The sequence below is a fragment of the Alligator mississippiensis genome, chromosome 4, assembly GCF_030867095.1.
Source record: "Alligator mississippiensis isolate rAllMis1 chromosome 4, rAllMis1, whole genome shotgun sequence".
Lineage (NCBI taxonomy): Eukaryota > Metazoa > Chordata > Crocodylia > Alligatoridae > Alligator > Alligator mississippiensis.
The window spans coordinates 7,203,810-7,229,495 of NC_081827.1; the positions used below are offsets into that span (position 1 = coordinate 7,203,810).

At 45.4% G+C, this 25,686-nt stretch overlaps 1 protein-coding gene across 2 annotated transcripts in view; it reads right to left on the minus strand.

Annotated features, from left to right (window-relative positions):
* Positions 1 to 25,686, minus strand: part of EXOC4 (exocyst complex component 4) — a 558,473-nt gene that overhangs the window by 451,015 nt on the left and 81,772 nt on the right. For both annotated transcript variants that reach the window (XM_059725748.1, XM_059725747.1), the window contains exon 7: positions 17,790 to 17,967. In XM_059725748.1, coding sequence (XP_059581731.1) covers positions 17,790 to 17,967 — 178 coding nt within the window. The remainder of the gene's footprint in view (positions 1 to 17,789; positions 17,968 to 25,686) is intronic.

Consider the following 25,686-nt stretch of genomic DNA (forward strand, 5'->3'; position numbering starts at 1 on the left):
AGTCTGCGGGACAACTATGGGAAAGGAAGGAAACGGGGACCCCCATCTCCCCTTCATCAGTGAGGACAGGCAGATATAAACCCTTACCAAAGAATCACTCTCCCAAAAAGAGAGGCTGCAAACACTCAGAGTCAAGCTCACAACTCTTCCATTATGGAAAGAGACTTACAGTACTATGTACAAAGCTATTTTCCCATCGTTTACCCTCACCTTTCAAGCCAGTCTACTTCTTTCAAGAAAAAAGTGAGAGCTGGGATTTTCAATAGAGTCCGGTGCTTGAATCGCATCGGGCTGCTCTGGAAGCGGAAAACCCAGCCTACCCCCTGCAATAAAAACTGGGAGGATGCTTTAATAAATCCCAGAACAAAAGTTAATCTCCGTTTTGTTGTACAGAGGTTTGTAAAGATGTTTTTAGACCAATTTCTCAAGAACCCAATGAGGCCTCTAGGTACCACCACGATTCAACTGCTAAATAATAAAACCATCAGCCACAGCTTTTCAACGAACAAAAATCCTTTGGAATGAAAGGACTGCTCCATCAGAGGCAAGAAGTGACCAATAAAACCAAGTCTCGCTAGACTGTTAAACAAAAAATTAAAGGAGAAAACTCGTAAACGAGTAAAAAGATCAGAACGACATATAGTTACAGTTACTCAAATCTAGACAACAGTAGGTTCCTCATTTTACACTGGAAGGAAACAGCTGAGTCTAGTTTCTATCATAATTAAAAAGAGCGTTACATTGTTGATTCACTCGCATTTTGTTCATTTGCTTTTTTTTTTCCTTTTCCTTTAATCACTTTCCAGCTCTTGGTCTCATTGAAGCTTTCTTAGCACATCAACAATAACTCATGTTCTGATAGCCCTTTTCCAGTCATCTAGAATCCCAAAGAGCTTTACAAGGCAATTACATACCATGGAGTAGAACGACTGCAAAAAGGGCACAATTAATTAACTAATTCCCTCATCGCCCCACTTCTTCCTCAGGTGAAAATGTGTTTCCATGGTTCCCAGCACGGACACAGTTAATGTCTTTGAGTTATTTGCCTAAAAAGGGTCATTCAAATGCTGATTCAAAACCAAACATAACGCTTATTAATACATACATGTGGTGTTGAAGGAACCATATTCGATGTCCCAAGAACAGGACGCAGGACGGTTGATGCAGCTGCCGTCCGCTCCACCAAGGGCTCCTAATAAAAACCATCACTTCTATCTCAATTTTAAGAAATGGAAAACCTCCAAAGAGATTTATTAACTGCCTCGTACAAGGCAGACAGTCTGTCATAAATATGACAAAGTAAGCTCATCCTGTAATTGTGCCACTTTAATGTACTGCCTTGTCATCTCTCCCAAGTTAAACAAGTTCAAGCCAGCCCAGCAATGATGATGCTTTATGCAGGGGCACAAATACAGGCATGATGCTGCATAATTGAAATGGGAGCAGTCCCCTCCTCTAAAAAACATGTACTCCGAGCTAAACATTGATAAGACACCTGGGATACCAGAAAAAAAAATTTAAAGGTGCGGATAGGCTTCTGAGAAGAAAGGTGGTCCAGAAGAAACTGTTTTCAGGGGGCAATGACTTCGAAAAGGTAAGAAAAGTTTGGAGGAAATAGCCCAAGCAGGGATTAAAGAAACGGTAATTCTACCTCTTGCACTTCTGGCATTTGGTGCCTGCAATCAGGTGACAGTCTCACTTTTCATGTAGAAAAGTCAAAGACGGTTTCTAGCACTCATGCTTGTGACCACAGGCTTGAAAGCATGAACTCTCAGGGCTCAGAAACTAGGAGGCAATAAAAAGAACTCAACATTTCTTTAAAAGAAAGAAAAGAAAAAGAAAAAACACCTCTTGGTTTTGAAGGCTCAAGACTTAACTGCTTGGGCCGGCTCTGCGGCAGCAGCCAGAGCAACGGAGCAAGAGGACAGCAAGCACATCTCCGTGCAGTATAAGAAGAGACGTTTCCCCTCAACTCAGTGACAGCCGTATCCTGGCCCGAGCATTTCAGAATGACAAAGGCCCGGGAGTTTACCAGGCTTAATTCGCTGCAGTTTTCCAACTTGTGGAGGCGATTACACCTTTGATTCTAAGCGATAAGGCAACGGGAAACCAGGACAATAATTTTAAGTTGGTAACTACGCCTGATTTCTCCCATGCTAACATCTTATTTCCCAGTTTTCACCCAAATATTTAACCGACCAATCAGAAGCTGAAAACGAAATGGGTTATAAAGCAAATGCCAATGGAAAGAGCAGCAATGGCTTCATCTAAAAGCCAGAGCTCTGATAGCAAAAATGTGGGTATTTAGGCCACAATGTCTTCACCTCTGGTCTATGTCAAAAAGGGGGGGTCACAACACGCTTGCTGGTAGCCTGCTGAGAGCTACGTAGTCATATGGGCTAGCTCTCCACTGCAGATGCTAAACCTCAGTGACACGGGGAAAGCTGTTTTCCTGTTACTACCATTTGCTCTGGTTGGCACAAGGATGTTAGGCAATCACGTATGGAAGGGGAGATCTGCCAGACACGAGAGAAAGTGGCCACAAGATACTCTTGGTTGAAATACATTCCTCCCTTACGTAAAAAGTTTGAGAACTCAAGCATAAAACAAACCAAGCACATGCAGTCTGGATCAAAAGAATAAGCCTGAGTTACGTGGCTAAGATGACGCATGCAGGTTGATTTAAAACAGCTTGACAGCATACTATCCCATACAGAGGTGTCCCCTCAACATTGCTTCTGCGAGGCTTATTTCAACTCACCTTTGCACATATATTAACCAATGGTTTTCCTACCCATTGAAAAGCTACTGGATGATTCAAACAAAAACTGACGTAATTATTACCCTAGAAATCATCAGGAGATCCGCTTGATGAATTTCTACGTGCAATCAGTTCAGTGGACAGCTGGTCAATGCAGTCACAAGCAGCACGGAGCGAACACAACAGACTATAACCAGGACTTTTACCTACGCTTCCACCACGATTCTTCCTGTGAAGTTAGGCAAAATACTAATGTCCACATTTTTTAAAGTATCCAGCCTTTCCAAAAGCATCTGGTTTGAGACGTGACGCCCAGGCCTGCAGACACGCATCAAGTGAAGTCAAAAGATGCTAAAAATTCCAATTGTTGCCTGGAAAACGAGGCTCTCAGTGTCTCAAAGCAAGTACCCAAAGAACAAAGTGGGAAAAGAAAGATGCCTCCAAACTTTTTTTTAACATGAACCTTGTTTCCCCCCCTCTAAAATGGGAACATGCCTACTTTCCTTCCTGGCAAGATTAAAGGATTGTAAATCACTTCAGAGATGAAAAGCATGATGCCAACATCATTAAGATGAGACAAGGAAATGGGTGCATAAAATAGTCAATATGAAAGGATATGGAAGAGGCAGTTCCTGTTACAGACCTAATACTACTCCTGGAAACCATAATTAAATATCTTCAGTTACTTTCTTTTCCTTATTACCTGTATGTTTCTTTCCCCCCTGCTACTGACAGATAGCCGAATGAAAACGTTACCTTTAAATCGGTTTTCTGACCCTCTGTAAAATGAACTGATGGGCCTAAATCCAGCCTTCTATCACAAGTGGCAGATGCACAAATGCATCCAAAAAGTGAAGAGCCACAGAAAGAATTTCCTTCCACACCTGAAATGGTCCCTTCCAGTTCACGCTTAAAATCTATTGATAGGAATGAAAGAAGGGAGATCTGGGGCTGTTGGGTGTAGCCATGTTGGTCTAAGGACCTAGGCAGGCAAGGTGTTTTGGGTAGATGTGATATCTTTTATTAGACCAACTAAAATAGTTCAAAAAAAAAGATCTTTGCAAGCTTTTGGGCACAAACCCTTCGGGGGGAGGGGGGATCTTGAATTTTTGCTTCTCAGGCTAAGAGAGGCATCTACGACTCTCAGGACAAAACCGTTTGTCAAGGTACTACACCCTAACCATAATTTTATTTGAAGTGGAAAAAAAAAAGGCAAGCAGCCATATTCACTGATATGCTACAGCTATTCTAGTAAGGCAAAACAGCCCTAGCAAATAATCTAGCCCAGGATTTATGTTTCCTAGTAATTTACCTGAAAGTACACACAGGTACGGAGAGATGAAAAAGCAAGGAGGTGGACGAGGAGTCTTATGAGAAAGGATTTCAGTCAATGCAATCTTGTGGTTTTAACGGCCCACAAAGAGCGATTCAAGAAACAAGCAGCGATGCAGAAAATCTTCAGAATTCAGGTTAGGAACAAACAGCAGGAGCAGGTGAACTCGGGGAAGAAAGATTATACTCAATTGTCATGTAAAAGCCATGCATACTAAAACACAACGACTGTTCGACACGAGACAGGTTTCTAAACAGAACCGTTTTCAAAGGGTTTCCCGTTGGGTATCAGCAACTGCCATTAGTACGAGTTTGCCAACGTAAATCTCACGCGCACGGCTGTCAGAGCGAGACCCCTTGCAGTGTGGACATGATGAGCATCTGGCCTTTTCCCTTCCTTGGTATTTTGATGGTGCTGGTAAGTGCATGTTTCATGGCTTCACACAGGGACAAAGTGTGAATAAGCTCAGCACATCAAAAAGCTGTGGTTTTATAGTCCTATAAACCCCATCCACAAATGCTGAGGAACTGCTTAAAAGTCTCCTCCAACTCCAGCCTGTTGATACAGCTGCAGGAGCCAAGTACAGAAGACGTTGCTAAATAATCTGAACAGAGTGACGGACAGAGCTGAGAGGACTTCACAGGAATCCGAGGAAACCACTGAAAGAGAAGGGCAAATTAATACACTTAACGGAGGGTCCTATTTCACATCTTCTGTAGTGTCCCACTAATTAGTGATTCCAGAAGACAAAGGCTATAAAGCAATTCTCAGTCCTGCAACTCTTGTAATCTATTTGCATACACTTGCTCCAAACAAAAAGAGCTGTGTCGGCAGTCTGAAATGCTAACCGCGCATCAAAGGCATCAACCCTGTCGCAATCGTGCCGGGGTAAAGGTTTCCGGCTCCTCAAAAGCACTAAACGGGAAACGAATGCCGTAAAAAGTCTGCCAACTCTTGAGGGGCAACGTTTCAACCCGATGTAACACTACTGGCCACAAAAAGGAGTTTTGTTCCCTGTGCTCTCAGAAGCAGACCGTTTTCATAATGCTCCAGCTATTAAAACACAAGGTACAAAGCACAGGAATGGAGCTTTCCAGACCCTGGCTCTATTCTCTGCTCTGACTGCTATGCGACATTGGATAAGCCACTTCACCTCTACATGCCTCACTTCTCCCCTTCCCATCCCACCTCACTCAAACCTTTTATCTTTGCTTTGGATATAGTAAACTTCAGAAGGGGAATGGTCCTTTTCTACTGGTTTGCAGCGACTAATATACTGGGGCCCTGATCTCTTGCAACTGCTTGACGTGATCATAGTACAGCTTAACTACCATATTTACCCAAATCTAAGATGACCCTGAATTTAAGATGACCCCCCCCAATAATTAGATTCTATACATGGAAAACATACAAATGTGTTATAATTTTACATTCACAGAATCTAATTATTAGGGGGTCATCTTAAATATACTGGGGAAAACAGTGGCAGAAGGATCAAGCAGCTTGCCCCTTGCCATTTGTCTGCCCCACTATTTGCCCCACCTACAGCCTCTGGTGCCCCCTGCACCTATCCCCCCACCATCTACACATCCCGCTTGCCCTCCCAGCAGCCTCAAACCCCTGGGGCCCAGCAAAAGCTGCCATTGCCACTGCCACTGGACTGGGCTGGGGCCATGCCCCGGACTGCAGTGGGGGCCTAAGCGGAATAAGGCTAAGCAGCTGGAGGGTAAAGCAGGCAGAGGGGCAGAGGATGCAGGCATGGGGAGGACAGGGGACAGGAGGGGAGGGGAGGCTGGAGGAAGCAGAGGCAGTGTGGGAGGATCAGTGCAGCTGTGGCCAGAGGCAGAGCCAGAGCCGCACCAGCTGCCTCCTGCCCTGTCCCCCCCCCCAGCCATGTACTCAAATCGAAGACGAGGGGCTCCCCCACCAAATATTAAATGGGGGGGGGGAGAGAACCCGTCTTGGATTCAAGTAAATACGGTATATCTAGTTTATTTGACAGAATCTCTTTTCTTCCTTCCTTTTAGCATTCATTTTAATGGCATTTTAAACTCTCTATTTATTCTGGCTTATTTACTCTTCATCCCATCCAGGAAGAGCACAGACCAACTGCAGATGCTTCCTCAGCCTGATGAAGAGTAATTGTACCCAAAAGCTTCCAAAGAAGAATTTTTTCCACCTATTTGAGTTGGTCTAATAAAAGATATCAGATTTACCCAAAGAGCCTTGTCTGCCTACTATTTATAGTACTTACTTAAAATTTTGCAATTATTTTTTCCATTTATAACCCTTCTTCATTCTAGCCCTTTTCTATTTGATGAGTATCATTTTCCCCCTTGCATCTCTACTGGAGTTTAAACATGACCTTTTTCTGGTCCCATATGCTCACATGACGCATTGGGATCAATGCAGAAGTTAGTACAGTTCTAAACTGGAAAAAGCAAATCCTTTAGAACGATCCCAGATTCATCTAGGGAGCTTTATCCCTTTAAAAGGGTTCTTTGTAATCTCAAAACTCTGTCATCAGATAATGTAGTTTCACTTAAAGAAGGCATATCCGGGCAGAATTTAGACTTGGTATCCTTTACTAGCCACTAAACTGCAGACATAGCCAAGGTGAAATGTTGCTTCATGTAAAAACTGCACCACGTTCCTTCCTGCACCAAGGAAATGGAGAAATTGAAGTCATCAGGGGCAACTTCAATTATCCGGACATCTCCTGGGATGAACGCTTGGCCAAGTAAGACTGGTCGTCTTCCTTCCTGACCTGTGTTGAAGAGCTCTTCCTGGCTCAGGAGGTGTACGGACCATCCAGAGGTAACGCTCTCCTAGACTTGGTCCTGGCCAAAGGAGATGACCTTGTGACTGACTTAAAAATAAATACGAAGCCTGGGTGACAGTGACCACGAAACCATTATGTTCACTGTCTGCCGCAAGGCAGACAAATCTGATAGCAGGGTTGAAGTCTTGGACTTCAAAAATGCAAATTTCAACAAGCTCAGGTCACTAGTAGGGCAAGTGCTGTGGGACTGAAGGCAAATGGAGTGCATGAAGGGTCACTCCTTATGGACACGATCCTTGAAGCACAAAAGAAGTCCATTCCTCTGCAGAGAAAGGGTAGCAGAAGGGCTGGAAAGCCCTCCTGGCTAAGCAGGGAAATCACGGTCCTCCTTAGAAAGAAGAGGCGTAAAACGATGGAAGCTGGGGACACGCCCCTAGGAGGACTATACAATGACAGCCCGCACTTGTAGGGAACAAATTAGAAAGGCTAAGGCAGCGACTGAACTTGGATTAGCAACAGGAATCAAGGGCAACAGAAAGTCCTTCTTTAGGTACATAGGGAACAAAACCAAAGCAAATGGGTGTGGGACCACTGCTCAACAGCTCAGGACAGCTGGTTACCAACACTCAGGAGAAAAGCTGAACTCCTGAATAATACTTTGGCCTGGATATTTCACTGGGTCATGGGGAAAGTCATGCCACATAGGGTACAGAATGAGCAGGGCAGAAATGACTGCCTTCCTACTGATGAACTGGTTCCTACTGGTGAACCGCAGAACTGGTGTGTGATCAATTGAAGAAATTAGACATATACAAGTCAGCAGGACTGGATAAACTCCACCCGGGAGTGCTGAAGGAGCTGGCCGGCATCATCACGGAGCCCCTGGTGAAACTCTTTCACAACTCATGGCACTCCGGAGAGGTCCCCAAGGACTGGAAGAGGGCCAATGTTGTGCCTGTCTTCTAGAAAGGGAGGAGGGAGGACCTGGGTAACTATAGGCCAATCAGCCTAAATTCAATCCCAGGGAAAATCCTGGAAAAATTAATTAAGGAGTCTATGTGCGATAGGCTTGCAGAAGATAGGATTCTGAATGACAGTCAGCATGGCTTTGTCTCAGACAGGTCCTGTCTTACAACTTCATCTCCTTTTACAATCAGATACCTCACCACCTAGATAAGAGAGAAATGGTGGATGCTGTATACCTTGACTTGCAAAAAGCGTTTGCTCTGGTATCCGATGATGGTCTCGTGAGAAAATTGGAAGATAATGGGCTTAACTGCGAGATGGTTACATGAGTATGAACCTCTTGGCTAGAGCACTTAGGGTTTTTGCTGGAAGTCTCCCATCCGAATATTGACCAGGGCCAATTCACTTCCTTTAGAAGCTATGAGGAAATCATCCCCAAGGAACTAGGGCTGCAATCCAATAGGATACATGCATGTCGACAACTGGTCTACCTAGTTCAACATCCCTATTTTCTGGTACTTGAAGGAAAGAAAACTGGTATTTGCAATCCCTGTACTATCTACGCAGTGACCTAGCAAGCCTCCCAGAATGCATTTTGTAAAATAAGCAAGGTTATAAGCTAAGGGGGAAGAGGAGGGAACATCTGACCCTTATCAAAATTAGCTTACACTGAAGCTTGAAGATTTACATTAAAGAAAATGATTATGGTTGTCGTCTTCTTGCTTACATACCTGCAAGTGTTGCTTATGCTCCTAAAATGACCTAATCATCTTTTTAAATCAGCTGAACTATAAGCCTCAATGAGCTCTTTTGACAATAAACTCCACTAGCTGATTTTATGCTATGTAAATACATTTCATTTTTATTCAGAGCTTTATGTCTTTGAACTTTAAGTAAATGTTAGTGCTTGTAAAATACAGGGGATTGACAGCCCTGGGCTAAAATGGCTCTAGCTACAGAACAGTTATTACATGAGAACAGCAATGCACCCTCACCCTACGAGTATGATTCAGTCCACCTACGAGGGGGCATCCTTGGGAGCAAAAGTAATCCAGTATTTATGGTCCATTCAGCTCTTGCACTCTTTCTAAGTACCTACCATTAACTATCATAGTGGTCTGGTCAGCTTTAACCAAACCTACAGTCTTTCAGCTTCATCAAGAACCTTCCAATATCATGTTAAGATGAAAGATGACCATCACACCCGATGCTTTTACACTATACTCTGTTTCTTAAATTAACCTTCCTAATGTCTTGCTTTTCACCTTGGCAAAAAATACATAAAACATCCCAGAGTGTAAAATCTCTCGGTACATGTACAAATCTCAGCGATGAAATGATTGAGTTCAGGATCCTCAGGAAAAGAAGGATGGAGAGCAGCAAAGTAAGGACCCTGGGCTCCACAGAAGCAGACTACTCGCTCAGGGACCTCATGGGCAGGAGCCCCTGGGAGGCCAGTTTAAGGGGAAAAGGAGTCCAGGAAAGCTGGTTGCATTTGTTTTTTTTAAACCTTACTGAGAGTGCAGGAACAAACCATCCCGATGCGCAGGAAGACTAGCAAGTATGGCAGAAGACCAGCTGGGCTTAGCAGGGAACTCTTCAGGCAGCTAAAACACAAAAAGGAAGCTTATACGAAGTGGAAACTTGGACAAATGACTAGGGAGGAGTATAGAAGTATTGCTCCGGCATGTAGGGATGAAATTAGGAAAGCCAAAGTGCAATTGGACTTACAGGTAGCGAGGGACATAAAGGGTAGCAAGAAGGGTTTCTACAAGTATGACGGTAAGAGGAGGGGGATATGGGGCCCTTTACTGAATGAGGAAGGTAATCTAGTGACAGAGGATGCAGAAGAGGCTGAAGTGCTCAGTGCCTTTTTCATCTCAGTCTTCACAGGCAAGGTCAGCTCCCAGATTACTGCACGGGGCAGCACAGCTTGGGGAGGAGGTGAGGAGCCAAGTGGCAAAAGAACAGGTTAGAAACCATTGAGAAGCTGGACGTATATCAGTCCATGGGGCTGGCCATGATGCACCCAAGGGTGCTGAGGGAGTTGGCTGATGCGATTACAGAAGCCGCTGGCCACATTATCTTAGGGGCAGGGAAATCTCCCTGAAGGAGGATACTGTCCTTTCTAGATCTGGGAAAGTTTCGTCATGCCATAAATTAACCTGGGTGTAGATTGTAGCCGTGTTGGTCTAAGGCCACAGACAGACAAGGTTCTTTGGGCAAATCTCATATAAAAGATACCAGATTCACCCAGGGAACCTTGTCTGCCTATAAATTAACCTGAATATTTTAATGTTCTAGAACCTAATAGACAAGGAAGAATCTCAAAAACTCGGGTAATCATTATATTTAGTAAAGATCCCTTTGCTTCTTTCTTAAATATAGTATGCAATTTAGTAAAAAGCAAGGGGGTGGATTATTGAATTAAAAAAACAAAAAACAAAAAACACACACACCAAGAAAACAGTTAAAACAGACCAAGCCTAAATCCCTTATGTCTGACCTGGAAAGATCAGCATCCTTGAGACTATATTCTCCCACCCTTTCTCAGTCAGCGCTGCCTGCCTAAGCCTGCAGGTTTTCAAAAGCAGCACAAACACCAACCTCTACTTATTGTCTCAATTAAATGAGAGAAGAGCATACAGGAGACTAACCGTTCTGAACACCACGGCATCGGTTCCACATAGTTAACACCACATGAGAGGAGCCAGACACACCAAGGTCATGCACATTTAGTTTCTGGAAAGAGACTTCCGAAAGAGATAATGCTACCCTCAGCCCAGGGGGTAACTCCTGATGGGAATACAAACGTGAAGCCGGTGAACTCCTAGAATGCGTGTACAGCATTTATGGTGATTACGGCATTTAAAGATGATCTACTATTACTTTGCGGTCACGAACCTTCTTGCAATTTACACATAACATTGTCGTGCAGTATTCCTCTGAACGCATACCCATTTTACAGGAAGTCCAGCTGAAGCAGAGAGGGAGGTTAGGCAGTTTAATCAAAGTGGTGGTAAGTGGAAGAGTCAGGACTATAAACTAGGGTTAAATCTTCCTAAGTAGCTCTTCGCTGCGGAGTTAATTTGGGCTCTCGCATGAGAGTTACTCCTAACTTTCCTCCCATTCAGACATGAAATCCTCTCAACCACAGCTATGCTTCCAAGCCTGAAGCGTTCAGCCCAAGAAGAGCTGCACCCTGGCTGGTAACCCAGTCATTTTAAAGTCCGTGTCTTGACTAAGCCAGGATAAAACCATTCCCATGTATGTAAAAAAAAAAAAAAAGCCAAAACAACAACCACCACTCCCCGCACCCCCAAAAAAAAATTGGATAGAGAAGTTCTCCCAGCACTCACTAGGAAAGACTCATAAAACAAACTTTGCTGGAGATTACTACAGCACAAAGGACATGGGATATGGCCCATAAAGTCCTACTGATTCGTAATGAATGCAGTATAGCAGTACCAGTGAGGATGCTGGCATGGATTGGCAGTGCTCACATAGGAGTGCCCCCAGTAAAGACTTAACCCTAAAAAGTCTCCCATTTTGCACAGAGACATCTCAGTGTCTCAGAGGAAGGCAGGGGAAAGCCCCAGAAGGCAGTAGCATTCGTAAAGGGAGAGAGGAATGATTTCTACAATTCTGTGAAAAGGAAGTGGGGAATAAAATTTCATCCTGGCCTCTACTGGCAACCAGCAGAAGTCCTGAAGTACAAGATTACCAGAAACCTCCCATGGTACAAGAGAGCTACGCCTGTACTCCTAGCTGCAGGTCACAAGCGTGTGTTTCCATGTCACATGCTGGCTGTTGAACCAAAACTTCATGTCTTCTGCTACTATCCCTTCCATGAAAACTTATCCAGTTCAGTCTTAAAGCAATCCTGGTTCCTTGCCCCTGCCACTTGACTTGGCAGACCATCCCAAAACTTCACTCCAAGAGTTACAAATCTTCTCCTAATTTCCAATCTTAATTTAGCCACGGGCAGCTTGCAGGCAGTTGAACTTGTACTGGTATTTTTTCAGTCTAAAAACCTCTTTCCCTTTATAAAATTCACCCTAAAGATGTACTTGTAAAGGGTGAGCAAATCCCTCTCAATCTCTGTTTTACTAAACTACACAAAAGTCAAGCTCCTTTACCCTACTTTCACACACAAGTCTCCATCCCCTTAACCATTGTTGTGGCCCTTCTTTCTACCGCCGTCCAATGAACGTTTATCTTTTTGAATACTGGAAACCAGAACTACATACAGTACTCTATATGGGGTCTTACCAATGCCATGTACAGTCGTACGGGTACCTCTCTGTCCCAACAGCCCTGGACAGATGTGCGAGTCAAGGCACCGTGGGATCCGACGGGCAATCCCCACAATCACACTTCCTGCTGTGCCACACCTGCATGGCAGGAGGCTCGACTGTGGGACTGAGCACCTTATTGCCAGCACAGGGGGGCCCTGGATCATGATCCTGAGCTCCCCTTGCACGAGCAAGTCGCAAGTTCACACCACTGGGAACCCCCACAGGTGTAAAAACATGACTCGAGATTTCAAATAAGAATATATAGTGCCATAAACACCCTGACCTCTTGTGGTCTTTGAGATCTTTGCAACGGAAGATTTGCTCTGTTATTTTTCTGTAGTCAAAAACCAAGTGAAAACTAAGGGGTGGCATTTTCAGGAGGGTGCCTTGAGTCTAAAAAGGTTGAGAACCACTGGTCTAAGGTGCCACCCTGCCCTGCCTTCGGACTCCCGATGAGGCACGGTATCAAGACTCCTGCTTAGATAAGTCCACTGCATTACCCTCGTGTTTATTTTTCTCTCCCCATCCTTTAAACCATTTCGTTCAGGCTTTGTAGACTGAACAACCTGATGCTTGTAAAAGTTACTGAGATCCTTCAAGTGAACAAAATACAAGGAAGAAAGAGTTGTAGTAGCATTAGCAGCATCTCCTAGTCATTACGGCACTGGCCTGGGACTCAAAACCTGAATTATATTCCTGGTTCTGTTACAGGCCTCCTAAAGCGATCTCAGGCAAGTCACTACTGCTCTATACCAGATTCCCCATCTGTCAAACAGAGATAATGATGCTCACCTCTTCTGTAAAGCACTTTTGGACTTACTGAAGATGTATGCCATGCGAGAATTAGCTATTATTATATTACAGAAAGGAAGATCCAGCTTCTGTGGAAACACCTCGCACCGGCCCCATCTGGAAACAGAAAGCCGGACTCACCGGAGGAGTGCATGGAATACCTCTTTTACAAACTGCAATTCAATAGCACGCTCTGATAGCACAGCTGACAAAAAGATTGGCATATCACCGGATAGGTGACATTTCAAAAGAATCTAAGCAAATGCCGGTGTTACTCTGAAGGGCCAGATGCATATTTCTATTATCTCGGTATCAAAGACGATGTGACAATGTGAACGAAGGGTAAAGGTTCGGTGCCCTGTCTAGCACCAGAGGAAAGCTGCAACGCCGAACAACAGCCCCCCGCTGCAGCCTGTCCCCCAGCTGTCTGCTTTCTGACACTAATGCGGTGGGACAAATGAGGCTCCGACCACACAACAGCTTCAGTTTGTGCTTTGCGAGGTTCAGACAAGACAAGGAAACACGAACTGTACAGAGCAAAAAACAAGACGCTCTCCACTTTCTACCCTCAGTGAGTACACCGTTCTGCTTTCGAAACAGTACTGCCAAAGTGGCAATACTTGCTATTCAAGGAATGGGAAGAGTCAAGGTATATCCTAATTGCACCAGAAAAACCTCAAACTCCATTAATCATGGTACCCTGTAGCAGTTATTCGTCTCATGCCATCTGTAAATTTGGGCAATTTACAGTTCAGAGTTTTTCTGAAATCCAATATTTATTTCTCAAGTAATTATGTTCTCCAGAAGTACATTCCACAATTGCTAAATTAAGCGAAACGAGTACCAGGCATAAAATGTCAAATTAAAAATTTAAAACAATTTCAAATCTCTCTTGCTAGAGCGTAGTTGCATAGATGTATCAGCATAACTCTGCTACAGACCAAATAAGAATAACAAATACAGAACAGGGCAGACCTTACATCACGGAGCAGAACCGTTTTAATATCCTGACCATTTTTTAAACACTCGGGCATATTCCAATGCTAAAGGATCGCCAGAGCCTCCAGATGATTTCACAAGGTCGGTTTGCTCTATCCTCATTGCAGGTTGAAAACTCAAACAACTTTGTACAATGTTGTCACCCGCATTAATCTCACCACCAACCAAGATGTGATGGTACTGGGAAACGCACAGAAATCCAGGGAAAAGGAGATGGGAAAATAACACTGACAGACTGCCATCTCCACCCCAACATGCACACATGTATGGAAATAGGAAGATATTCATTTTGCAATGCATCGCAAAAGCGCAGATGTGCATTACATGTGGAGGGGGTTTCCACGTGATGAATTGTAAGAGGCGTGATGTATTGTCGTAGCTTGAACAAACTTCATTTATCTTTAACTCCATCACCTGACTTCATTTCTGCCATTCATCCATCTCTTCAGAAATTATTCCATCCTTCCAACACCCTGAGCACATTTAAACAAATGCCATTTTTTAAAGTCAACCTGCCAGAGAAATGTTGCCTCTCTTTCCTTCCACAGGGTGGAACCCAACCCCCCTGAAATTTCCTTACTCCAAGAAGCATAAGAGCAATAATTTAGCCCCAAGCCTATAACGATTTTTCTATACCTAAAACATCAACTTAAAAATCCATTCTTTTATGACTTTTTGTGCAAGAAGAGCTTGAAAGAAACGAGGAAGATTCCCACCTTTCCACAAGGACCTAACAGGTATATCTAAGCCTTGGAAGGGTGCGTGAGTAGGGGAATTCAACCTGTTTCATAGAGAACTGGAAGAGATCATCTAGTCCAACCAGTGATTGAGCCTGCAACCTTAGTGCTGTATAATTAGCACCATGCTCTTAACCAACTGAGCTAAACAGTCACTTTAAACCCATTGTCTCTATGTACCCAAAAGGCTATTTAGTAGAGGTGCAAAATAGAGATTTTGGGGGCCAAAACCGATAGCTGATTTTTAAGGAGGTGTATTGGCTGATACCGATCTGATTTCCAATACGCAGCCTGGCAGCTTGAAGAGCTGCATGCAGCTGGTAAGCCTGTTTTTCACAGATTCATAGGTGAATCTGTTACAGGTCGGAAGGGACCTCGGTAGATCATCGAGTCCGACCCCTTGCCCTGGGCATGAAAGAGTGCTGGGGTCAGACAACACCAGCCAGGTGCTTGTCCAGCCTCCTCTTGAAGACCCCCAGGGCAGGGGAGAGCACCACCTCCCTTGGAAGCCCATTCCAGCTTTTGGCAACACTCACTATAAAGAAGTCCTTCCTGATGTCCAACCTAACTCTGCTCCCCGTCCGTTTGTGGCCATTGTTCCTAGTTACTCCAAGGGGTGCCCTGGTGAACAGAGCATCTCCTATCCCTTGATGACCCCCCTGATGAATTTGTAGATGACCACAAGATCACCTCTCAACCTTCTCTTGCGGAGGCTGAAGAGATCCAAGGCCCCTGAGGTGAGGGAGGAGTGGAGCTGGGGCTGCCCAGACAGGAAGGGGGGGGGGATGGGAGGAGGAGGGTGCCCCTGGATCTGCACAGGGTGTGCTGCAGCTGTGGGCTGGGGCTGTAGCCACCCCAAAATTCATCGTAGTCCCCCCATAGCTCCCCTCCCAGTACCATCGCTGCCCACCCTAAGCACAGCCTGGCCAAACCCCCCACCAGGAAGAGCCCGGTGCAGCCCCAGCCCACCCCACCCCGACCTGCACAGATTCAGGGGAATGTGCCCCCCCCCATGCCCTCCCAGGGGTGCACACAGCAGTGGGAGCCACCCCACTCTCCCCTGCATCCCCCAAACAAGCCTCAGCTCTGTCCTGTGCCCTGCCCTGGCTGGGCAGCGCCTGCCACTGCCTCAGCCCCATTCCCTCCCTCACCCCCTCACCCCTTACCTACCCACTCCCCTTCCACCACCACAGACTTACCAGCTGCACACAGCTCTTCAAGCCGCCAGGCCGTGCTCCTTGCCGTCTATGTGCTACACTGTGGCTGTGCATGGACAGGTATTTATCGGCCAAGCTATCAGCCACATCAGGCCAATTTTTGATACAGTCAATTTTCTTTATATTGGTACCGATCCGATATCTGACCAATGTATCGATGCATTTCTACTATTTAGAGTTCTTTTGGGAGGCTTTATGGCTCCCCCCTCTGACATCTGTACTAGCAGGTTCATGGTCCCTAAATCTTTGCAAATACAGTGTTACAAGAATTAGTGCCAAAAAAAATAAAATAAAAAAAAAATAAAATAGAAGTGCTGAAAGCTCTCTCAAATATTTTTTCTCTAACACGGGAAGCATATTCAGTGCGTTTGCCTGCATGTAGGTATATGCACTCCTAGATAAAAGTTATCAGCTTTCATTCAGAACAACCTGCATAACTCACAAATGACTTCACCACTCATGGAGGATGCAACTGTCGCAAACTCTTGCTGATAAGGGAAAAATTACTTGCCTTGTAATTCTGTTTCCCTGCAGATAACATCTTGCAAGATTCTCACTCTTAGGCTTCAGCTCCCTAGAGTGAGACGGGCAGAACTCCCAAAAGGTTTTTTGGCCCTCAAGGGCAAGAGTAGAGCACAAGCTAGGCACCGACTGCCACCCTCCAAGCTTAATCCTTGCCTCTAACGTGCTCAAGTCAGCTTCGACTGCATTAGAGATTTCAAAATGTATGACATTTGTGCAAACAGAAAATGTATCACTACCCCAGGGCTGAATACTCCCCATCCCTAGGTTTGGATAGGTATACCCTTGGAGGGAAGCAGAGGTAAATCCACACCAGGGAAAGGAAAGATTAAAAAAAAGGAAAAGAAAAAACAGACCCACATATGTCAAACTGGTGCCTTAAAAATCTCTTTGAATCAGTATGAAGATTAAAGTAACACAAAGAGCGAGTTGTTTAAACTTTTGTTATATATTGCTCACCACAAACTATTACTTATGTATTTCCTTCACACATGGCATGTGTGCAATTATCCTTTTATACATCTATATGCACATATGTATATGGAGACAGTCTATGTTACTGCAAAAACAAACCCAAAACAATGGTTTAGACATACCCAACACAACACTTTCAGAAAGGGTAAAGTACACTCGTGTAGGAAATGGAGCTTTTTCAGGGGTTATCCCGAGACTGTGGAACAACTCCTTCAGGAACCAAGGGCCCTCCCTGCACCCACCACAACTCGTTATCAGTGCTAAACCTGTTCCTTGAACCTTGCTGTCTAACGCACACCTAGCAACATGTGAATGCACGCATTTTTTATATAAAGTTCCCAAGCAAAGCATTCTGCAGCACACACTGTGTGGCATTCCCCCAGCTTGCCACACTGCAGCGAGGAGTTAAGAGACATTAGGATGGAATAAACACATTTCTATCACAGAAGAGGCAGGATTCAGGAGCTCTGCAGCATGTTTAGAACCAGAATATCTGCTGGACCACATACACTGCAGCCTGGCAGCAGCCCCGGCTTGAGTGTTTAGTGTACTGCGCCGGAGGCATGACAATACAAGGGGACAAGTGGTTAGAGTCCTGACACGGTAACAAACAAAACATTACTGCTTGAAAGCACCTGACAGATCAGTTGTATCACAGCTTCACTTACCATCAACCTGAAGCTACCAGTGAAGTTGGTTGCTGCGATTTAAAGTTCTTTGGGGGGGGGGGGGGGGGGGGGGGGGGGGGGGGGGTGTCACAGTCCTTTATAACACCAGTCACTTACCCAAAAATAAAGGCAGATTTCATCTCGTTAGCTTCTTAAGCCTGTATTTGAATGAATTTTCTAATTCTCTATTACCAAAAATGGCTGTTCCAAACAGTGCTTCACCCTTCGAGAGATCCTTACCTGCAGGACATCCTGGATCTTCACCCAGACATCGGCCATGTCATACAATTTGATATCACCATCGTACTGGCTGGATGGAGAGGACACTGTCTGCTGAAGATATCCCAGGACCACAGAATGTGCAGTGGCCACAGCATTGAATTTGTCAAAGAGAAGTTCAAGCAATTCCAGAAGTAACCTGAAAGCCATCAAAAGAAGAACATCACTTGGTTTTCAAAAGACATATAACATTCATGAAATTAGAAGTCACAGAATCACAGAAAAAACGGGGTAAGAAGGGACCTCAGGAGGTCACATCTAGTCCAACCCCCTGCTCCAAGCAGGACCATTCCCAACTAGATCATCCAACCCAAGGCTTTGTCTAGCTGGGTCTTAAAAACCTCCAAGGATGGAGAGTCCACAACCACTCTGGGCAGTCTGCTGCAGTCCTTTATTACCCTCCTGGTGAGAATGTTTTTCCTCATATCTAACCTAAATGTCTCTTGCTACAACTTGAGACTGTTGCTCCTTGCTCTGTCGTCTGCCACCACTGAGAACAGTCTAGCTCAGGGGTGAGCAAAATATGGCTCGCAGGCTGGATCCAGCCTGCCAGGTGATTGCATCTGGCTCGTAGGTGGGCACCCACCAATTAACTGTATTCCGATTGGCCAGTGGCTGCCCCTACTCTGCTCCACATGGAGCTGAATTCTGCTGGCTCCTGCCTGGGACACCGCATGCTGCGCTCCCAGCCTCCCCTACCAGAAGGCCCCAGCCCCAGCCAGCAGGCACAGCTTCCACAGTGCTGCTCCTGCTGCTGCTGCAGCCACCCAGAGAACTGCTGGGCTCCCCCAGCCTCCAGTGACTCCTCACCCTGCCCTTGCTGCAGTGCTACAGGAAGCAGGTAGACAGGGGAAGCTGCAGTGTTGAAGGAAGTCGCGTGGGGAACAGCTCTGCCTGCAGCTCGCTTTGGTCCTGCTCGTGCATGGCTGGGCGGGGGAGTGTGTGGATGGAAGTGGGACGTGAAGGAGCTTGGCTGCTCACAAAGCCACATTGGGTAACCCCAACCCCAACCCAACCTGCCCCACCATACTCCCACCCCTCCAGCCTTGCTCCGGTGACCCTGTGGCTGTTCCCCAGCCCTGCCTCCATCCAAGAGTGGAAAATCAGGTAAGAACAGGCTGGGGGCTGGGGGAAGAGGGTGGACCACCAGCGATGGCCCCGCTCTGTGGGACTCTAGCTCTATGTCTCCACGTGCCACTCCCAGCTAGAGTGCCAGGAGCACCACGTGGAGGCAGAGAGCCAGCACAGCCTGATGGTACGGGACTTCCCAAAGCTCCTGGCACTATAGTGTGCCACTGGGTCAAGCTGGCTCCACGCCGCGCTATGTGGGTCCCGACCATGCAGCCAGAACCACGTTCTGCAGCGACAAGCTGGGCTGGTCCCATGCTGCGCCATGCGTGTCCCAGCCTTGCAGCCAGGAAATGCATGCCGCAGATGGGACAGGATGAGTAGGGCTGCCTCCATGAGGGACTCAGCCGTGCAGCCAGAACCGCATTCTCCCAGGCCAGGGCGGGCTGGGCTGGTCCCAGGCTTGTAGCCAGGAACCACGTGCCACAACCAGGCTGGCTCCATGGTGTGCCATGTGGGTTCCAGTCTTGCAACCAGGCACCGCATGCTGCCAAGACAGGATGGGCCAGGCCGGGCCAGGTTGGCTCCATGCCGCGCAATGTGTTCCAGCCTTGCAGCAGGGAAGTGTGCACTGCAGCTGTGACAGGATGAGCAGAGCTGGCTCCGCACCCCCAACACGCCCCCACATCCTACCACTTACCCCCACAACCTCAAACACACCCATACCCCCAACCATAACCATACACACATCCCTACACCCACACACAGCCCCCACACACACCGTCACACCCCCACCATAGCCCCACAAACACTCCCACACTCCCCACTATATCCACACACACAGCAACACCCTTCCACACCCCCCACAATACCCCCAAACACACCCACACCCTCCTACAGCCCCCCACACACCCTCCCATCCCCCCAACCCTACCATACCCACACCCTCCCACACACCCCCACCCCAACCACATACCCCACACCCACCCACCACACAACCCCTTGCCCCACCCCCACCCCCACAATATACAAGAGTAGGAGTATACTTTGAGCTATTACGCAATCACCTCTAGATATACTATGCAAACACGTAAATCAAGACAAAAGTATTTTTTTTAATAAAGTTAAAATAAATTATAGATGTTTGATTTTTTTAGTATACAACTTGTTTTTCTCCCGTTTCAAGGTGGCAAGACCCCCCCCCTGCAAAAGAAGTACTTTTAGGGCAAGGGCACGGACTTCCAGTAGCAAAGGCCAGGGATTAGGGGGCAGGACTTCCAATCCCAAGATGGTAACCAGGGGACAGGGGCTCCTGTCAAGGGGTGCGGCTACCCTTGTGGCCTTCAACAGCTCACCAAAACTTGTTCAGTGGCCCGCCACCCGAAATAATTGCCCACCCCGATCTAGACCTTCACCTTCCTGTGCGAACTTCCCTCAGGTCACCATCTGGAGAACAGGTATAACAGTACATCCCTACTACAGGTGGGATGCAATACATTTTCCTCAGAGGTTGTGCAACAGAAATACAACAATGAAGGTTAAAGCAAAAAGCAGTGGAAAACATGACCTTGTGTTTCTCTCCTCTGAACTCAAAGATGTAAGAGTTCCAGGGACTTGCACACAGAGACTAGATACAATACAGCGCCAAGGATGGATTACAGGAGAAAAGAGGAGTATGGAATAGTTTAAAATTCTACAAGGAATCTCAGAAGCCTGAAGTGCCAGAGCTCATCAGCCGTGTCAATTATCGAGATTTTATTATTACACGTAAGGTGTTATGGCTATAACCCCATCAAAACATACAACACATTAGCTCTTCCTATGGCTTCTTTACTGCCCAATTATTGTAATTAATGTACCGTTGCAAACGCCTAAAACTATGTTGTGATAAGACAATGACTTACCCCATTTAGTCTTATTATTTAGAAGAAAGAAAATTTCTATTAAGTTTACTGCTGTTTATTGAGCAATACAAACGCATACAATCCCAAAGTAATGTCAAGATACTTTTCCCTCTGCTCGTGTCAGACACTTAACTACCCTACACAACATCCCCTCCTTGACTTCAATACCAACATGCACCAAAGGTAAAAGCAGAACATTATCCAAAGAAATGACTCTTCCAGATGGTTCAATATGTACACTATAAATCCCTCATACATGACCATCTAAAAGCAGTTATATGGGCAAATGTCAGAGATCTTCAACAGTTGTACAGTTAACACACCCGCAAAAGTCAAATATAGAACTCAACCAGTTAAGGGGAAAGAGCATCCTGATTAAATGGAAAGAGAGGACAAGCTTAGTAAGGTAGATCAGCAGAAGAGGGCTAGTTGAGAGGTCATCTACAGGCTTGGGACAACACAATGAAGTTCAACTCAGACAAATGTATAGCGCTACGTCTAGGGGGAAAAAATAATGCATAAATTCAGAGTGGGAAATAACTGGTTGGGTGGTAGCACTGCTGAAAGAAATCTGGGGTTTTCTAATGGATTACAAACAACACGAATCAGCAGTGTGATACAGTCGCAAACACACTTTTGGGCTCCATCAACAGGAAACTAGGTGCAAAACACAGGAAGCAACTGTGCCACTGCTCAGAGCTGGTTAGACTTCATCTTGAATACTGTGTGAACTTTGGGGCTCCCGACTTAAGAGGGATGTGGAAACGCTGGAGAGGGTCCAGAGTCAGGTTACAAAAATGATAAGAGGCTTGGAAGACAAGCCAGAAGAGGAAAAGTAGAGAGAGTTGCATAGGTTTAGCTTGAAGAAAAGGAGATAAGGGGGGCATGATAGCAATTTTCATGTATTTGGAAGGCTGTTGTAAAGGAGAAACGTTGTTTGCCCTTCTAACAGAGGGTAGGGCACAAAACTATGGCTTATCTTACAGCAAAGTAAATTTTGATTAGATCTCAGGAAAAACACCCTTACTGTTAGAGCAGTGAAGTAATGAGCTACACTGCCTAGGGAAGTGTAGAATATATTCATTGGAGGTTTTCAAGAGGAGACTGGATAAGTCATTTGGATGGTGATGATTTAGGAACCATCCCTGCATTTGCGCAGGGGGTTGGACCAGATGACTCTAAGTCCTACGATTTTATGTTATCATAAGAACACCAACGGGCTGAAAAGTCCCCGATCAGGAAAGCTTGGGCCTTCGGGAAGTTTGTTTCCCGACCTGAACTTCTTTTCTGCTTCCTCTGTATTACCATACCCCTTTGGGTCTTCACAAAGATCCAAACTCTGAAATCTTGCAAATCTGGAGCCAGATTTGAATTTGCAGTTCCAGCCCTTCTCCAAAAAACAAACCAACACAGTATGCAAAGCCCCTGTGCTACAAAGCAATCCCTTCTTGATATACTCATATCTGGATATGAAGGCATTTTGGACAGAGACCTTTTCAACTCACCTCTAACACTACACAAATAACATCAGATTAGCAGCAGAGAAAAATGATAGCATGGGAATACTGTAAAGGCGAGTCAGCGCTTGTGAAGTGTGTTGTATCTTCAAACTGTCAAAGACGTTTTTGTAGATCAGCAGTATATATTTGGGAATTAGAGCACTTATGTGATAAGGCATGTGGGGGTGTTAATGTAGCTTTATTTTAAGAATTTACATAACTCAGAAATGTATTTCAGCAATATAAACTTTTTCCTCAAGTTTTATCCGGGTTGCTCATTTTCAAAATTAGGAACAGAAACCTACACCAGAGCTGGTGGACTGGAGGAGAGCAGCCTACAGGTCTCAGCACATCTTCAGCTTTGGTGCAGATCAGAGGGGAGAGCAAAGATGCTCTGGAAATGGTAGGGCAGACAGCAGCAGGGAATGGTTGTACCCATATTACTAGTGCTGCATTTTAAACAGGTCAGGTTTAACCTGGTGGAAAGACTGGGTCTCACAAAAGACTGGGTCAAGTCAAGCAGTTGGGAGAAGACACTCCCCTTGCAAAGCCTGTCCTGTCTCAATTGCTGTTGAGATACTGATGTCATCACAGTTAGGGAAATGGGGCAGAAAGTCCTGAGAAAGGGCTTCTACCTCCGTTACAGAGAGTGTTTCTCCAGGAAACCAACTTTGGAAGCCCTGGGAAAACCAAGATCTGGTTTGATGCAACTTAGTCACTGCAACAGATATTTGGGAGAGGCCAAAAAGTGAACAAGTGAGGAACCGACCTGAGGCAAACCAGAGCACCACAATGACAAACAAGAAACAAAGGCAGAATTTGCAGGGTCTGGCATTTTCTCCGATTGCATGATTTACACCCAGCTTTGAGTGGAACAAACCACCTTACGTTGTAGTCACTAGGCACCTCTATGATCAAATGTGCACAAAACCAAAAATTTACCAGCTCAGATGCAAAAAATCTACTCACCTGCCATAATCTCCCCCGAGGACATGCTATACAGAAAACTACCAGAGGGAAGAAGAACAACAGGACATCTCAAGTTGTGCTACAAAGACACATGCAAGCGAGATATGAAGGCATTTGGAATTGATCCTGACCAACAAAAACCTTTGGCAAATGATCGGAACAAGAGGCGTTACCATCTCCTACCAGGGCATTAAAGTCCATGACGGGAATTGGCTCCAGCAGCTTAAAGAAAAAAAGAGTCCTCAGGATGCAAGCAGCTTCCGAACCACCCAATGATAACATATACACTTGCAACCACCGCCACGGATCATGCAAATCTTGGACTGGACCATTCTGTCAAATGGTTTACATGAGACACTGGAAACCATCTACGCCACAGGTTGTAATATCCACCATCTCTCGCAGACAAAAGGATGCCAATCATGCCATTACCAATAAGTTTAATTATTCATTTAAAAAAAGGAATTTGCTCCAGACCAGCACAATTTTGTACGACTAAATTAAACAGCTTAGCTGGTGTACACCTGCCAGTTACATTTTCTTTCACACACCCATGAAGACGATTAAGGAAATCCAGTTGTTCACGTCGTTGATATTACAATAGGATGCACGAGGCAAAAAGTTATTTACAGTCTCCAATGAAAAGTTTCTTCTTCCTCTCATCATAGGACAGTGGGGATGAAAGCATACCGCGCTCTGCAGACATTTTCAGCTAAACCCACCATGTTCCCTTTTCCAGTCTAGCCTATCCTCATCTTTTCCCATATATTTTTTTCTATGTATTCAAGTTCCCCAAAGTCTCTATTCATTTTAAACTGCCCTTTCTACAGGCATTTTCTTTAAAAGTCCGTTGGCTGATTTTGAGGCAAGGTGACTGAAAATGAACACAGTAGGGGATAAAAAGCCACTGAAAAGCATAAAAATAATACTCAACCTAAGGGGCTAGACAGCGGGGCAGGAAGCAGAAAGGTTTGCCCCCTTCTGGGGCGAGTGACCCAAGCAGAGCAAACATCGCAGTGATAAAGGGCTGCTCGGGGCAGTTTTGTCTGTTCAAGCTCATGGCATCACCTTAGCAAGAAACATGGTAAATACATCAACAGATAGCAAGAGACAGCCCAAGGCAAGTCCTATCATCTGGGCTATAAAAAAGAATGACTTGATGCAAAGTGATCGCTGGTACTTGAACGAGGTCACCAATGATAACTTTACCGATAGTAAAACCCTCTGCCATGTTCAGGATGCTGGGAAGTTTTGCTTGTTGTTGGGTGTTTTAAGCCTCAAAAACAAAAGTTGTTAAAGGCAATTAAAGAAATGCCTTAAGAGCCTACAAGGAAAGGACGCTATTTAAGATTAAATCACTTAAATCACTGAACTCAGGGCGATCAGACTTGATAATAGTCTGCTGACAGTGGACTGGGTTGTCAATTAATGCCACAAGCCTGAGGAAGGGGATGGCGATACCTGGAAGCTTGCATGCGTCTGTCCCAACCATGCAGTTATTCCAATAATACCACCCACAGGAACTTGTACCTAGCGCCATACTATGACCATTTACAATCTCAGCTGATCAGGAAATCTTAGAAAATTTGGGGTGGAAGGAAGCTCAGGAGATCATCTGGTCCAACCCCTGCTCAAAGCAGGATCATCCACAACTAGATCATCCCAGAAAAATTATGATCTGGATCAATATCTTTGGCCATCAGGCGCAACGCTTCCAATCGACTGCTGCTCCAAATTAAGCAGTCTGACATGTTTCACTAAGGCTCAAGAGCCAAAGAGCTCTCTGAGAACTGCGGAGATTGAAACTAATGAAAAGTTAAGGTCTCCCATTATTATCTTGTCCTTCAGAGTCAAGTCAAAGATTTTCTGCAGTACTAGAGACACCATGTTATTTTGAATACCTCACCCCCCCAAATATGACACCTACCAATTTGAAAGCAGCCATGAAAGGGTTAACACTGACAAAGAAAATCCACTTTTGATTTTCTTTTGGGGGGGGGGGAAGATGTACTAATTTTAGGTATTTCTCCACAAAATAACTTTGCCAATTTGACTGCAATTTTTTAGGATGCACCTAAAGAAACACCGACTCAAATGACATCAGGCTCTTCTATCCCTGCAAGCTCCTCCCTGCCAGCCATTCCTACTTGTGACCCAAGGGACAGAACTGCTAGCTACGCTGCTCTGAATCATTTATGCTACGGAGGTATATGCTCCAAGGAGCATCTGCTGGCCTTCTGGAGCTTCCCAAAACTTGGAAGTATGATGAATTAACAGGACGAGGTTGGCAGACGGGACAATTAGCATTGCAACTGCTGCCCAAACCACACATCTGGATTACCCTAGCAGGCAGCCCAGCCTGGGCTAACTGCTTAGACAACAACACCTGCCCTGTCTCTGGCTGACAAGCCCTGCCCC